At 29.2% G+C, this 17,451-nt stretch overlaps 2 protein-coding genes across 2 annotated transcripts; both read left to right on the forward strand.

The window, feature by feature from the left end:
* The first annotated feature begins 1,223 nt into the window (after positions 1 to 1,223).
* LOC103829715 (zinc finger protein ZAT5) lies at positions 1,224 to 4,031 on the forward strand. The gene has a single exon (XM_009105406.3). The coding sequence runs from the start codon at positions 2,997 to 2,999 to the stop codon at positions 3,861 to 3,863; it is 867 nt and encodes a 288-aa protein (XP_009103654.1). The 5' UTR covers positions 1,224 to 2,996; the 3' UTR covers positions 3,864 to 4,031.
* Positions 4,032 to 6,062: 2,031 nt separating this feature from the next.
* Positions 6,063 to 16,060, forward strand: LOC103829717 (alpha carbonic anhydrase 2). Its single transcript, XM_009105407.3, has 7 exons — positions 6,063 to 14,278; positions 14,388 to 14,605; positions 14,876 to 14,982; positions 15,127 to 15,229; positions 15,326 to 15,493; positions 15,616 to 15,669; positions 15,785 to 16,060. Exons 1-7 carry the CDS (start codon positions 14,188 to 14,190, stop codon positions 15,860 to 15,862), a joined length of 819 nt encoding a protein of 272 aa, XP_009103655.1. The 5' UTR covers positions 6,063 to 14,187; the 3' UTR covers positions 15,863 to 16,060.
* The last annotated feature ends 1,391 nt before the right edge of the window (positions 16,061 to 17,451 follow it).

Here is a 17,451-nt window from a genome sequence, read left to right on the forward strand (position 1 = left end):
ATGGTATATAGTTTAATTTAAAATGATATATATATATATATATATATATATATATATATATATATATATATATATATATATATATATATATATATATATATATATATATATATCTTTTAATATTAATAATTAATTAAATTAGACTTTTTACTTATGTGATTTTGTAATCATTTATATTTTGTCATAACAAAAAAATTAAACCAAGGATCACAAAATTTGAATGTGAAATTGTTAACAATTTTAGTAATTTATAGTCGTTTAAAACAATTTAAAATATAACATATACAGAAAAATATAAATTTTATTATATGGTTAATGTGGTTGTTTAATTTATTTTAATAATTTAAAATTAAAAAATATAATAGAAGATACACTAATTTTTATCAAATTTTTATTATTCAAAATCATTAATTGTCATATATATTTTAGCCACATTAGGAAATTTCATAACTTTTATTTAAGAAAATAATAAATAATATTAATAATAAATTTATGGTTAGTTTAATAAAAAGTTTATTATATAATTAGAGGGACCAACCTATTTTTCTAATGATTCTAATAATCATCTCATTGATAACACATGACTACAAAAAGAAGTTGTAATATTTCTCAATTAATATATAGGAGATATTTTTTTTGTTATGTTGACATATTATTTACAGAATAGAGTTGTGCATATTTTCTACTTGTTGCAAAACATGTAATTTGTTTTCAGTTTTCAGTTTTTATTTAAATCTTTGTTTTTTAATGTAAATTTATTATTACAAAACAAAATTCATTATTTACATCTTGTGTATATTAGTTTAAAAGGAGCTGAGAAGAAAGTCCAAACCATCAAAACAAAAAGAAAGAAAGAATTGTGGGAGTTAACTTCGTCTGACAAACTAAATTTTACTAGGCTTCCCTCGTATTTACTATTTAATGTCTTCTAAAGTTTGGATCAACGATAACCGGTTTTACATGAACATCTAATTGATTAAATATCAGATTTGTGTAAACGTATATAAATATATGATTTACTATTATGTTAATGAATATCAATAATATGTATTATACAAATTTGAACTGGAGCGGTAAAACAACGACGAGATTGTTTTAGCAAAAAAAAAAAAAAAAAAAAACAACGACGAGATTAACACAAATCTTTACACTTAAACTACATGTTCTAGTTACTTTAATCTTCAGAGTATTATTTGTGCGTATTTTTAACTTATAACCATATTTAATAGATCATTTACCGTGATTTTTTTTTACATGGTTGGTTGTCAGTTGTCCAAACACAAAAAAAAAGTATTGATGTATGTGAATGTAAAGCCATTTATTTAAAACATTTGTACAAATGAATTTGCGAGACACAAGAAAAGTGTGTCTACTTGGTAACACATTAAGTTTTTAAGGATACCAAATATCGTGCGAAAGCAACACTAGATACAACACTACTTGGTCTTGGGTTTTCTTGTGATGTAAACATTTTACAGTAATTTTTTAAAAGTTGTATCAATTCAGTTATTTATATATAATGTATATATTTTTTTGCAATCACCAAGAATAGTTAAGTTTTATCCAAAAAAAACATTAGTATTCTAACTCCTAAGTTCTTACTTCACTTTATTACAAACGTTTTCATTTTCATATATATTTTATCTCAGTTTACCGGCAACTGTTTCAAGTCTTAAAATACCCTGTTGATGATCACTAGCTATCAACTCTCTCTATATAAAGATCTTAATTTTAGTTATTATTAAAATAGAAAAAATAAAAGTCGTGGTGTTGTCTCTTCACAATAACAAAGTCTATGCTTACATTTTTTTTAGCCTAACATGCCACCGATGAATGCACCTAATCCTATAAACACCGGCCACTGCATGTCGCCTCCTAATTATGATCCCTCTTATGTCTACGAATCATTATTTTCTTGATAATCTTATATATTAAACAACTAATCAAAAGCGTTAATGTAGTCGTCACAACCATTAACAATGTGTATATACTTATTATTTGCTGTCGTGAACGTTTTTGTGTTTAGTTCTATCCATTTTCGGTTTTCATTGAAAGCGTCGATTTGATGACGTGGACCTAAAGTGCGTGAAAGTAAAACCTTTGCTTGTTGATAGAACTAAATGTTCACACTATAAAAAAACGTGAATTGGTGGCCTAAGTGCCACTCAACACTACTAATGAACCTTTGCCTAATTCGGTGGTTAACCCTTCACGGGTTTCACTTTCTCTTTTATTTTCTACTTTATTCTTTGAAGAAAATTAAATCATTTGGAAATAATTAATTAGACATAATGATAACAGTTCTCTGTTAATTATGCAAATATGAATGATTCAAGATCTAACAATTTGATTAAACAAACTACTAATATAAATATGTTTGTTATTAGAAAGTATGTACTAGAAGAAGCTGTCTAATTTAATACTAATAAAAATAAATAAACGTCATGAAGGGTTGACTTCTGGTACATAGATCTAGGTAAAGATCAGAATTCGAAGATATGGATTAAAAGTAGATACAACAGAACATGAACTAGAAAGAAAGAGGACATAGATTTGTTTATTTTCTTCCATCATTAATAAAAATTTAGTTGATTTCATATTTGATAGAATTTGGCAGAGAAATGCAGGAGTGTCAGGTAATGGGGATAGAGTGAATCGTCAAAATGTTATTGGTTAGTTGAAAATAGTATAATAATGTAAAGTGGATCCATATGTGTAAAATCTTTTGTGGAGTAAACTAAAAAGATTAACAACAACCAACCTTATAACCTCTCCCTTTGTAATATATATAAATAAGCAGCCCCACCATCATCTTCCTCACTGCCTCTCTTGTCTAGTTCTCTTCTATTCTCTCTCTTGTTAGTTCACTCCACATAATAAACACCAAACATCTCATTTTTCATCACAATTTTCGAAATTTCTTGGATTTGTTTTTGTCGATTGATTTCTTGAATTGGGTTGTTCTTGTTTTTACTATCTTTTAAGTGTAAATAACCATGATGGGTCAAGATCATGAGGTTGGTAGTGATCAGACGCAAATCATTAAGGGGAAGCGTACGAAGCGGCAGAGATCATCCTCTTCGACGTTTTTGGTGGCGGCGGCGGCCCCCACAATCACCTCCACAAGTTCATCTGCCGGCGGAGAAAGAACAGCTTCAGAAGAATACAACTCGGTAGTTTCGTCTCCGGTTACTACAACTGATTGTACAGAAGAAGAGGAAGACATGGCGATTTGTCTCATCATGCTTGCACGTGGAGCTGCTCCATCGCCGCCGCTGCCGGATCTCAAGAATTCTACCAAAACTGACAAAAATCTTTATCAGAAGAATTCTAGTTTCTATGTCTACGAGTGTAAAACATGTAACCGGACGTTCCCGTCGTTCCAAGCTCTTGGTGGACACAGGGCGAGCCACAAGAAGCCGAGAGCGTCGATAGACGAAAAAGCTAAAGTACCCCTTACGCAGCTCAAGTCTAGTGCATCAGAGGAAGGGCAAAAAGGTCATTTTAAAGTTTCCGGCCCAGCCCTTGCTTCAAAGGCAAGTAACATCATCATCAGCAAAGCAAACAAAGTACACGAGTGTTCGATCTGTGGTTCTGAGTTCACTTCGGGCCAAGCACTCGGAGGCCACATGAGGCGGCACAGGACAGTTACCAACGTGGTTAGCAGCCCGGTCACTGCAGCAGAAGTGAGCAGAAACAGTACAGATGAAGAGACTGAGAATTTGAGCCGTTCGATGGAACAGAGAAAATATCTACCGTTGGATCTTAATCTACCGGCACCAGAAGATGATCTAAGAGAATCAAAGTTTCAAGGGATAGTGTTCTCAGCAACCACACCAGCGTTAATAGATTGCCATTACTAGTTGTTTAAAGTTGAATGTTTAATTACATAATATGAAATTTGTGAATTTGTCTTCTCTTACTATATTGTTGAATTGGAATTATCTTCCAAAATTAATTGATTTTTAAAGCGTAAAATGAAATGTACAAGTTATAATGAGAGAGGGGAATAATAGTGGGAGTTAAGTAAAGGGTTGTGTGATAGTTAGATGATCTACTTGTTGAAGTAAGAATAGTTTGAGTAAGCAAGTGGTTAGTGTTCATGGTTGCCTTTCATTCACGAAAAGCAAGTGACTTCCGAGGCATATTTTCTCTCCCTCTTTTTAAGGTATATTTTTATTTATTTATTTAACAAAAATACAATTTTTTTAACATGTGAACAAAGCATTGTATTGCTTGTAGACGCCTCTTTCCTCCACGATTACGCAGCCAAACGCTATGTTGCGGTGTTCTAATACTTGACAAAATAAATGGTATATCAGTAAACTAAAAGAACATAATTAATCTAGATAAATCGGGATGGAAAATACTTAAAATATCTACTAGCCGTTTTTAGCATTTTAAGGGAAAATACTATTTTATTGACCCATATTTTTAAATTTGATTTCGACTTATAATTTACAGATTATATAAAAAAAAGAAACAATCAGAACGTATATATAGCTTTTTGCATAGATAATAATGTCTACATTAGGACTTTATACTATAAAGACCAATTAGGTTTAGCGACATGCTATATTAAGGAACTTTTTTTGAATACTTTTGTGAAAATTACGTTTAGCAAAATATTTATATATATATATAATTCGTGATGTAAATTTAAATTTTGTAATATTGGTATAAGTTAATTTTTATTTTTTATAAGACAACATGTTATTGAATGTATCAGTATTATATAAATGGTTTTCTAAAATAGGATACGTTAGATATACATAAAATTGATTTTTTTTTTTTGAAAAATACATAAAATGAATTGATGAAATAGAAAGGCAGTGGACACGAGATGGACGTGGTGACCGGCTTAGGGTTCGGCAGGAGAATGACCACCACAACTTATAGACGTGGATTAGGTTCTTCTTTGATTTTGGGTTGTTTTTGCTGGTCACCACATTTATACTATTTGTTATTTATGAATTATTTTAATCGATTATAACATAATTGTAATTTTTTTTTTGAACACAGACTTGTAATTATTATAACATAAATAAAAAGGGAAAAAGGAAAAAAGAAACGATTAAAAAAGGGAAAAGATAAACAGTGACAGCAGAACAGTCACAAGATTCACTCACCGCTTCACTCCTTGCTTCCAATGCTTCCCCTATAGATTATTCTTGCAGTTGCATTCATGATCCAACTTTTAATAATTGAAATGAAATGTGTAATTTATTCTTGTTCTTTCACGATGTTAATTTCTCAGTTGAACTTTTATCTTTCTAGGAATTTTTATTATAGATCAGTTAGAAGCTTATAGAGTTCCAAACAAATAGGTAATACTATTAATTTGGATGTAGTTTCTCTTCCCTCATATTCTCTAAATCGTTAATATTCATATGTATACATGCAAAATAAAGTAAACACTAGGTAGGAAGAGAGCACATGACTTAAGAGCATCTTAAAAAAATTATCTATTTTAGAGTTGTGCAAAACTCTAAATTTGAAATTTCAAGGTGTTATTTTTCAAAAGCAAAACTTCAAATGTAACTTCAAAATTATTTATATTTTACACAATGATCCTTATATTTGTTATAACTAATATAAATCCATAATTTTTTTATAAATAACTAGAACATATATAAAAATATTACAGTAATATTAAATAATAAAATCTTAAATTAAATATATAAAATTATAAATAAAAATACATAATTAAATATGAAACTACAAGAAAAATACCATATTATTCCATAAAATTATTTTCGTAATGCTCTATTTCGATTACACAAAATTTGTTTGGACAATAATTTAGAAATTTTGGAGGTTCCAGAACAAATTTACCAGATTATTATTGTTGTAATATTTATTTTTTTTTCTAATAATTATGTCTTCATGTATCTCATTTTAAAGTTTTTATTATATTTTTTGTAATATTTTGTTGTCTAATTATAGACTTAAAATATTTTAAATCTTATTTAACATTTTTATTATTTTTATGTGTAAAATTTGAATTTATAGAAACAAATTGGAAATATTTATGATATATAAAAAATTAAGAATTAAAATGATAAATGAGAAAATACTTAAGAATCATAAATATAATGTATAATTAATTATAATGATCAAAATGCAAAAAAAAATGAGGTTTTCATTTTTCAAAACTCTAAATTTGAAATTCTGAAGTTTCTTTTTAGAAAACAAAAAACTCTATATTTAAAATTATAAAGTTTCTTTTGGAGATTCTTTAAACAAGTGACTGTCATTTACATCTAACTATCTATTAAAATCAAATATTTTTGTTTATCCCATCCACGAGTCTAGTACATTAATAGTTCTTAGAGTACACGAGTCAATATTTTAATCATCCTTGTTTGGTAAAACATATACTCATTAGGCATAATTGGTTTGCTTACAAGTTTTAATCAAATGCAGTGATATTAATATTTGTATATACAATAATTGGAAATATGCAAGATGTTTAAAATAATCTGTGCGCTTTTATTTGACAGAAATGTCCCGGATGTATCTTGACTGTATTGAACAAATTTCATTTAGAGAATCCAAGCAAGGTGGTTTAGTGGTAGTTGGAGCATAATCTAAGAAATATATAGTCCACCCCTCTGATTTAACTGTGTTCGAGTTTAAACTAAATCGTTTAAAAAAAATTATTTGGATTCCTGGCGTATGTGCTTAACCAGTGGTGGGTTCGTGCAAAACTCCTACCAAAATGCATCTTCCTGTCATGTATAGTCGACGATCAAACAACCAATAACAATATAGAAACATTAACTAAAAGGTTACTCTAATGTACATATATGCCATAATAACTCTTAGTTTTGTCTTTATATTAGGCTTCATTTGGAACCTCTGTAAATGGGTTCAATGATCTGCTAGCCCATTATTTGACTTTCTTAAAAGAAATTGAAAACCTTTTTCTTTTGAGAAAATTTGAATACCTTTTTCTAATAGGTAAATTTTGGGACTTTCAAATATTTATATAAATTCTGATAATATTTATATATAGTTGGGAGGTAAAAATCTTTATATATTGACGTTAAAACTTGAAGACAAAATTCATAATTTCATTAGACTATGTTTAGAATCAACCATGTTCTATTCACATTTATATTTTCGCTGGTTCAGTTGATCTGCTTTGAAAACCTAATACTTTCGAATTTAGCTGATGAAAAAACAATATGTGTCCACATAAACTTTCCTTTTCACGAAGTCAATTATTTCATATTAATTAGTTAAAAATATTTTAAGATATGGTAATTAATTATGGGGATGGACCAGGTTGCTTTCAGTTCTAAGCCAACTCGTTACGCCTAATTAAATTAAAAATCCCTTACTTGGCAAGTCATGTCGTACACCACCCGTTCTCTCCAACCTTTTTATGTTGCCATTTGTACCCTGAGGTTCACAATTAATTACGATTTACTATGGCAACATAAATCTTTTTCCTTTTTGTTTTTAAAAGGGATTAGTATTCATTATTTGTTTTCTTTTAACAAAAAATTTGGACTATTTTTCGATTTGAACAAAAAAAAAAGATTAATATTTCATTATTTGTTGCACTGATTTCTACATTATCGAAGAGAATATGTTTTATATTTCCTTATTCATTTTGTTTGGAAAATGAGTTGGAGGACTCAATCGAGAATAATTTATCCGTCGGAACAATGTTACTTTTGGACTGGCTAAGATAAAGCTCGTCTTTGTTTGATAAAGTAAATGAAAACTTAAAAAGAAAATGTATAGATACCATTAGGTACCATATTACAAGTCCCTAGGAAGATTCTACTAACTGCTAGTTGTTACCGCCCCAGTGCACTTCATAGTAATATGCAGCCCTTGTTGAAAGTCTTTCGAATATTGCACCGACTATTGGTGGAATGTGAGGCCTAGAGGAGAGTGTGGGTGCCAGAATCAAAATGGTGAAAGTCAAAATATTACAATAAATTTAATCAGCAGCCTTGGATTAGTGGTACTTGAAGGGAAATCCCCCGATACGGTATCCGCAGTTCGAGTCCCGCTGGCCATCCGGGCTAGCGTTAAATTGCAAGAATACGTGGAGTGCCGTGGGTTTCGCGGGAATAGTCGGTTGACCACGGTCGCCGGAAACCCGCGGTTAATAAAAAAAAAAATTACAATAAACCAGCTAGTGCATACAATAATTTTTTTCTAACGGGGAATATATGGTAATATATATTACCTAGACCTAGTTAAAGTAGTTAATTTGATGTTAGTTTTCGTGGTGAGTCCGGCCAGATCATGAATTTCAACAACAGCTGCAGAGAAAAAACTAAGTAGCTGCTTTGATTATCTGAAAAACTTTCTCTAATTGGATATCTAAGTTAGAGAAATTGAAACATTGATTTAGGGCATCTTCTTAAACATAAGATTTAAAGGCCATGTTTACAAAAATATGATTTTATTTAATGGTTTATTTGTAAAGACACTAATAAGTTTTTCTATTTAGTCCTAAATTATTGATAACTGTTGGAACTTGATTTCTATATTTACAGTTTAAACTTTTAAATAAACTATTTCAAATACCTGTATTTACAGAATATTAGAATTCTCTCATTTTTTGTTTCTTTATTTGTTTTCTGTTATTGTTCCCTTTTATAAGGTAAACATTTGTGAAAATATATTTTTGATTCTAAGCCCTTATTAATATCTTGAGAATTACTTTTCTTCATCTATTATTATTTATTATAAACTGTATAACAGATTTATGATATAAACTAAAATTATTTACATCAAATATTTGTTGTAGTTTAATTTAAAAGTTAAATATAAAATAATAAAAATCATTACTAGTAAATTTTCTATCAGAATTTCATTTCACAAAAAATATATTTTCATATTATTCCTTGTAAAACCTTTTTTATAAAGTATAATTATCACTTTTGTTTAGCCTATGGCATCAAAAACACTAAGCTCTATATATTTACAATATAATGATATATCATGAAAATGTCACCTGCAGCTTTCTACCCTTAAAGACCAAAAACATTACAGCTCCGAGGCAGTTTGTTTTGTTTCAGAGCAGATATGAGTACAATACAGCCCACTAATTAATTTTAAGCCCATAAAAGATAAGTCCAAAGAAAGTAACCGAACCAGCAGTAGTTGAGATGACTCATTGACGTGCAAAGGAGAAGCGATAATGAAGAAATCCAGAGATTGGAGAAATAGATGATGAGATTCCATGGAGAATGATGGATGAAGATCATTACTCTGATGCAGTTGGGGAACCGGATAACCAATTTCAAAAGAATGGAGGAATAAAATCCAGATTTGAATCGTCACACGCCCAAGGAGCAGAAGTCACACACCATGGTTTGAATCGAGGGAGAAAGTCCAGTATCCAACTTTTCTGGTATCCAACTTTTCTGGTCAGCTACACATCATTTGACAAATTGATGAGAATAAAAAACACAAAAATGTTTATAGAAGAATTATACTCCACTCTCGTGAAAATAATGTTACAAGATGCATAGTTTATATAGAGAATAAATCAATCTAATTTTCTAAACTAATATGGAATAATATATAATAGATAATGATAATTTTTCCAATTTTAATATACTGATATATATCTTAATATTGACCGTTGGATTATGTCGATCTTCTAAATTTGTAATACCCTCTATCAAGTAAATACGTGGTAACACGTATGAGATTGGACAATCTTCAAAATATAGTAGTAAAAATAATCTAAAAGCTTGTGAAACAACAATGGGTGTTAATGTTGTGGAAGCTGGATGAATGTCCCATAGCTTTTTTGCGATTTCGCGAGTTGAGATAGATGATTTGATTTTTGGTTTAATTGTTTGTTTTATCCATCCTACAATGAGTGATTGTTTGATGTTCAATCTTTACGGTAGGATGAATCGGCTGCCGATAGACTGCCATCAAAAAATCTAAATCTTTCGTGAGCTAATAACTATACGAAAGTTGATGAATGAATGTTTGAATTGTTGAATGAATTTTCTCCGCTTCAAATTGAGAAACAAAGAAATAGAGAATAAGTTTACTAATTTGCGATTTTGTAAAGACATCAAAACTATGACTGAATGAAAATCTTCTTCTTCAAATCGTGAATAAAAAATTTCTGAATGAATCGTTGTTGTTCTGCGATTTTCGCAAAGCAACACGAGGAATAAGATGAATTTGAGAGATTAGTTTTGTTCTTACTCTTATATCATGACAAAACGACTGTGAAGTAAATTCAGAGAATATCTTCAGTACTCGTAGTAATTACTAGAGCTGATTACGGATCCAAGCAAAGGGGTTGGTTACATAGGACATAATTTAAGAAACTTGATACACTTTTTTTTTGTGCACAAAACTTGATACACCTAAAAAAAAAAACTTGATACACTTTAAAGTTATTTTTTGTAAACTAAATAAAAAGTTTTTTTTTTGAAACTTGATTTATTTTTTGTAAACTAAATACACATCATAGTTTATAATTTTTTTTTTGAAACTTGATAAACTTTAAAGTTTATAAGAAAAAATCATTTTTGAGCTATTCTCATTACTACAGTCGTATTTTTGAAAGATGAAAACCAACTATGTAGTATCTAAAGATCACTAAATTCAGTCTAAGACAAAAAAAAACTTAAAAAGCAAACCGGTTAATAGATTCCAAAATCAACTTAACAGGCCATGCTATTTTTATAGCTTATGTTCATCAAATTATAAATCACAATTAGTGGAACGAGGATTTTTGCTAATGTTTTAGAAATTTTAAATTTATTGTTATTGATTTATGAATATAACATTTTTAATAAAACCTTTTATGTATTCTCTTAAAAAATCCAGCAATAGTTTAAAATTTACCTTCAAATATATTTTATAGTTCTATGAAAACCTAGTACATAAAAATTTGGAATAATTTAAATCACTAATTTTCAGAATACTATTTTGTTCAATTCAGAATACTATATATTCTTTGAAATTTTAAAATTATTATAACAATTTTTATTAGTTTTTAAAAATAATTTCTCTAATTTAATGAACTCTATACAAACATAACAAAACTCTATACACTTTTAACAAAATTCTCGGCTTATAAAATTAGCCAATTTACTAAAATCAAAATTCCATTATTCAGTTATCATGTATGAGATAAATAAAGAATTATTCAGTTAATATCACTTTATCTGGTTTATTCTCATATACATGGGTAGGTAGATCAATTCATTGTTTGTCATTAGAAACCTAAATGAAATAACATGCAGTCATGAAATAAAGAGGGTAGTTATAAATTCACTACCTTAAAAGTTATTTTTGCAAATTAGGATATAAATTTACATTCAAATTCAAGTTCTTAGTATTTTTGGCAAATTATTCTTAAAATAACCCACATCAAAAATAAGATCACGCTATATATGATTATGGATTTGTCATATTTATACTATCGTATATGGATAATGGTCAGACACATACAAAAATAAAAACGTATTTCAACTAAACAAACAAACTGTAACGAAAATAGATGATACTAATTAATTAGTATAATATCACAAAATATATATGACAGAAAATAAAAATCAAAACATTTTAAAAATATAAGAAAATAATAAAATTTAAATTAGATAAATATAAGTTATCCGGCACAAATCCTAATAATTAATAAAGAAAAAATAATTTAAACTTTTGCACTAGCTTTATTTCCAGTCACATAAATTTTTGTTGTATATTCAAAGTAACACTCAAACCTAAATCCATTAATCTATAAACTTAGCTCCCCCATTTAATTGTATCTTCATTTTCAGCATTTGGATGAGTTTCTTTAGATTTCCATTCAATGCCCGAACATCAAAACCACTTATCCATGAACCTATTTCTAACAATTAAACAATAACTAATTAGTTTGCTCTTGTTTCTTTTTAATTTCCCAACTCCATTTGCTAGAAGGATACTTTTATCCTCAAAATTCATCAACAAGAGCAAAAACTAATCCTTCAACTCAATTTGTTTGTATTTGCAAAGAAGAAGCACAAATTCCCTATGCTCTCTGTTTTTAGACTATATCAACTGATATTTCATTTGCTTTTAGTCGTCATGAAGCAATTGTAGGACATTTCTAGAATACTCAACGACTAAAGCTAAATTACTTCACAAGTACATAGACCATGTAAAGTCATAAACGTATTTATTAAATTATTTTAAGGTCCTACGAAGTCAGCCTACCTCATGTGTTCGTTCGTATTAGACCAGCTTATGTATTTGTATTGAACGGCTTTCTAGGCACCAGCTATCATGATAAGATAATTCAAAGATCTTCGTCATGCAGTAGCTTATCATACATGACAATTTTGAATTTGCTCTTTTGACCTTTTTCTTTTGGCGAAGCCAAACTTCTCTTTCCTATGTAAAATATATAAAATTAGAATGATATTCGACCAACAAACAAACTATCCCCTAATTAAACTATTGGAATATTTGGACTAATAGTCTTCAAAGATCAACAGTTTTTCTCTTGATTCAATTGGGTCGTACAAAAGAAATCAATCTGACATATGGATGTTGCTTCATGTTTTCCATCCAATCCGCCAGAGAATTTTCGTTCTCTTCACATCACTGTATAGCTACGTGAAACTTAATTTGCTGATATTGATTTCACATTGAAGTAATATTGAGGACACGTTTGATTTTTTTGTTTTAACTGGCCTTTTCGTGGCGTAGTGTACCCTTCTTTAAAGAAATCGATTATATAACTACAATTTCTGTCATGAGAGTATTATATTCAAATGCCAAATATGTAAAACCGATTAAAATCTATGAACGAAAAGAAAGAAAGTGAAATAAGCTATATTCAGAATCATCAACTCATCTCGTTCACTCAATCAGTGAAGAAAATTAACTAATGTAATCCAGATGGTCTGAAGACAAGCGGGCTAAACGATGGCTTAAAATCACCTAGCATATATATTTAGAGCCACCAACGTTTATTTTCCTTAATAGTAGTGAATCGTCTTTTCTTTTAACAATTAAAACAACAGTTCATATTATTTTTATATATACCAGTTGACTATGCGTGATTATACCATATTGAAACTATTTGAGTTAGTTGAATATTTAGAAATCGATTTGTTTGCTTGCATGCATAAATTTTCGTTTTAATGGATGTGAGAGGTTTACTAAACAAGAGTAGTAAGAAATTAATGCATGAATAATTTTTATTTTATTAAAATAAAGCTTTCTGCAATATGAATAAATTTCAGATTTCATTTTTTGTTACTTTATTTATTCATATCTATGAGAAATTTCTATGATGTTTTTGGGCATAATGTTTTTTTTGTCATCAAACAAACAGACTCATACTGCCTCTGTGAACTAAACTGGTAGCTCTGCATCCATGTGAACGACGAAAAACGATTGTTTTCTAGCACTCCGTGCTAGACTATCCAGCTTTTGATTTTTGGGCATAATGTAGTAACCACCAAAACAATGTGAAACATGCATTCCAATGTCAACTTGCCACAAACAAATATTGATTTGTAAATAAATATAGTAACGTATTACCAATTGGATTATATAAACAAACTAAAGTGTGGCATGTAGAAATGTAAGATAATTGAATTGACATTGTGGTGATTTGTGTTCTGGTTTATGTTTTCATTCTGTATAAGAAAAATCAGTAACTAAAATATAGTTGTGATCACGATTTAAATATGGTATAATATGCATGTCCGTGAATTGTAAACGATAACATAAAAGCGTTAATATGAAATCTGAATCTAAAAAGTGTTCTTCGAAAAATGCTTCGCTACATAAACTTGGTCGGTTCGTACAAAATAGTCTTGACAAATTGAATAAGTTATAAATGGAAATATGTCTAGCGAACACAAGAAAAATCTATTGGAAAGGTGAGAGCTAGCGATAAAAAAGAATGTGAAAGGGAAACGAAAGCATGTTTTATTGTTTTCAACTATAGTCAAACATATCGTCTCGTTGGCACTAAAAGAACCAGAAGAAAAAACGTGACGACTAACGTGACGTTTCGCATACCTATTCAAAATTCTAATGCACATATTATCTCACCCTCTCTATATATTATGCATCCAAGTTGATACTTTAGTTTATAAACGTGGATCCAACGAAACAATCAATCCAACTCATATCTTTCTCTTTTTTACATCTCTCTCGCTCTTGTCTCTCTGAGAAACAAAGATGGATAAATCATCAATCCAGTGCTTTTTATTCATACTTCTCACCATCATTGTCACTTTTATTTCATGTTCAAATGCTCAAAGAGAAGTTGGTAAGCTATACATTTGATCTTGGTTCATGGTTTCATGGTTTTCCTTCCAAGTTTATTCTTTTTATGTTTGATAAACTATTAACTATGATTGATGGATGGATGTGTGTAGAGGATGAAAGTGAATTTAGCTACGAGCAGAACGTAGAGAACGGGCCGGAGAAATGGGGGAAACTGAAACCGGAATGGAAAATGTGCGGAAAAGGAGAGATGCAATCTCCCATTGATCTTATGAACGAAAGAGTTAGAATTGTTTCTCATCTTGGAAGGCTTACTAGAAACTACAAACCTTGCAATGCCTCTCTCAAAAATAGAGGCCATGACATGATGGTAAATATTACATATTTATATATCCTTCATTTTCTTAGAACCGAATCTGACTAATCCCAGAGGCCATATGTATTCTGTTGCATTTAAAACATCTATAGTGGTTAAAAGAGAACAACATCAATTTTTTTTTGTAAATGGTGGGCCTTGATCCCTAGCCTCGATCCACATGACAGAGTCATCTACCTACTCCAAAAACACTGAGCCACACGCTCTTGGTTCTTCATTTTTGGATTTCATTTTATATATTCACTATAATTTGTTTGGTCGCAGCTGAGATTTGAAGAAAGGCCAGGAAGTATTAAGATCAATGGTATTGAATATCAACTCCTACAGCTTCATTGGCATTCTCCCTCTGAACATACGATCAATGGAAGAAGGTATATGCAATATTCTGAAACACATGTATATATGACGGTTTGTATCAAATAAGAAATATGTTTCTAACTTCTGATATTACTCTAACTAAGCTAAACTTGACGTTCGACAGAATTTTGTAACACTTTTTATTCTAAAAATGGCAGGTTTGCTCTGGAACTACATATGGTTCATGAAAGCATTAACGGAAGTATGGCTGTAGTCACAGTGCTTTACAAAATTGGAAGATCAGACTCGTTTCTCACCTTGGTATAAATCATTCCATATCTAACTATGATATTAAGCTTTTAAAAGTTTCTTATAATAATTATTTTCAACCAATTTTCTTCTTTGCTTTTTGGTTAGTTGGAAAATAAATTGTCGGCGATGACAGATCAAAATGAGGCAGAGTTTAATATAGGAATGATTGATCCAAAGGAGATTAAGATAGGGAGCAGAAAATATTATAGATATGTTGGATCACTTACCACTCCTCCGTGTACCCAAAATATCACTTGGACCGTCGTCAAAAAGGTATATTATAGATATATTCACTCTTACTTTCTAAATTTTGTGTATTTTACTTTGTGTGTGTGTTTCTCTCATAGTTTATGACATTACATTTTTTGGTTTATATTTGTTTCCATGATTTTTAGGTAAGGACCGTGGCGAGAAACCAAGTGAGACTACTCCGAGTGGCTGTTCATGATGTAAGTTTTATTTGAGTACAATCTACAAACTTAATAATACATACTTACTTAATTTAAATCCTTACTATATATGAGAGCGAAGTGAATTATATTATGTTTGAAAAATAATTTGTAGGATTCAAATACAAACGCAAGGCCGGTTCAACCTACAAATAAGCGCGTGGTGAAATTATACAGACCAAGATCTTACTGAATCCGATACAATACACTATATTAATTTTATTTTTACAATATTGTTTGTATGCGATACTAAATAAATGATGTGTTTCTTAATTATATTTTGGTATCCCATCGCATTCCGTTATTTTCACGACCTTCTATTCAATTTATTGTTGATGTTGTTGTAAAAGACCTTATATTCAATATTATTCATATTAAAATTACCACTTCAGAGAATGTGTATTACGCTTAGAACATCTCCAAAAGAAAATCTATAACTCCAAATATAGAGTTTTTTGATCTCCAAAAAGAAACTTCAAAATTTCAAATTTGAAGTTTTGAAGAGTGAAACTTCAAATATAGAGTTTCACTTTTCAAAACTTCAAATTTGAAGTTTCATCTTTTTATTTGCATTTTGGTCCTTACAATTATAGATCATATTTATAATTCTTAAATATTTTTTTGTTTATTGTTTTAGTCCTTAAAATTTTTATATCTCATAAATATTTTAAATTTGTTTTATAAATTTAAGTTTTACACATGAAATTAAATAAACTTTTAAAACAAGATTTATAATATTTTAAAACTAGAATTAAACAACAAGAATATTACAAAAAACCATAGTAAAAACTTATTAAAAAGACACGTGAAGACATAATTATTACTCAAATTTAAATATTATAACAACACTAATAGTCTGGTAGATTTGCTCCAAAACCTCCCAAATCTCCAAAATATTGCCCAAACAAATTTTGTGTAACCAAAACTGATTGTTGTTGTTGCTCTTGACGCCTTTTTCGTACGATTCTTTCTTGTTCAGATCGAATGTATTCACGAATATTAACATCATCGATAGAAGCTAAGTTTTTTAGAAATATTTTATTTTCCTTTTTTACTTCTTTAAAAGCTAATTTTTTTGCTTCATTTTGGAGTCGTAATAAAATCATCTCATGACCTTTTTCTCTGCTTGTTGTACTTTCGTTAAAAAGATCAAGAATTTTTTCGTTTGATGATATCAAACTATCAGCGGGTATAAGAAATGCACTAGTTGATCATATATAAGAGCATTACGAAAATAATTTTATGGAATAATGTAATATTTGCTTGCAGTTTAATATTTAATTATGTATTTTTATCTATAATTTTATATTTTAGTGTAAGATTTTTTTAATTAATATTTCTGTAATATTTATATATATGTACTAGTTATTTATAGAAGTTTTATGAATTTACATCAATTATGACAAATATAAGGACTATTGTGTAAAATACAAATAATTTTAAATTTAGGTTTGAATTTTTACTTTTGGAGAAGAATACATTGAAACTTCAAATATAGAGTTTTGAAAACTTCAAAATAGAGTTCCTTTTTGGAGATGCTCTTACTACAATAATTTGGATAAATACCGACAATCTTTGTATGTATGGCAAGAATATGTCGCAAAATAAATGTTACGGAATATTCACGTTAATTAAATGATAGCTATGCTTTTTGACGACACGTATGACGTCTTCTATCTCATATATCAATGTAAAAAGGCATTATCATTTAATTAATTATTTAATTATCGGTAGGTTCAGTGTCGCCCAATGCAGCAATTACTCTAACTAGATTATTTTTCC

This window comes from Brassica rapa, chromosome A07 (assembly GCF_000309985.2).
Source record: "Brassica rapa cultivar Chiifu-401-42 chromosome A07, CAAS_Brap_v3.01, whole genome shotgun sequence".
In the NCBI taxonomy this organism is placed as follows: Eukaryota; Viridiplantae; Streptophyta; class Magnoliopsida; order Brassicales; family Brassicaceae; genus Brassica; species Brassica rapa.

Bases quoted from the DNA above. Each gene is read 5' to 3' on its own strand.
- LOC103829715 (XM_009105406.3), top strand. From the start codon at position 2,997: ATGATGGGTCAAGATCATGAGGTTGGTAGTGATCAGACGCAAATCATT.
- LOC103829717 (XM_009105407.3), top strand. From the start codon at position 14,188: ATGGATAAATCATCAATCCAGTGCTTTTTATTCATACTTCTCACCATC. The intron at 14,983-15,126 runs GTATATGCAATA...TAAAAATGGCAG, and splicing joins CATACGATCAATGGAAGAAG to GTTTGCTCTGGAACTACATA. The intron at 15,494-15,615 runs GTATATTATAGA...CATGATTTTTAG, and splicing joins CTTGGACCGTCGTCAAAAAG to GTAAGGACCGTGGCGAGAAA.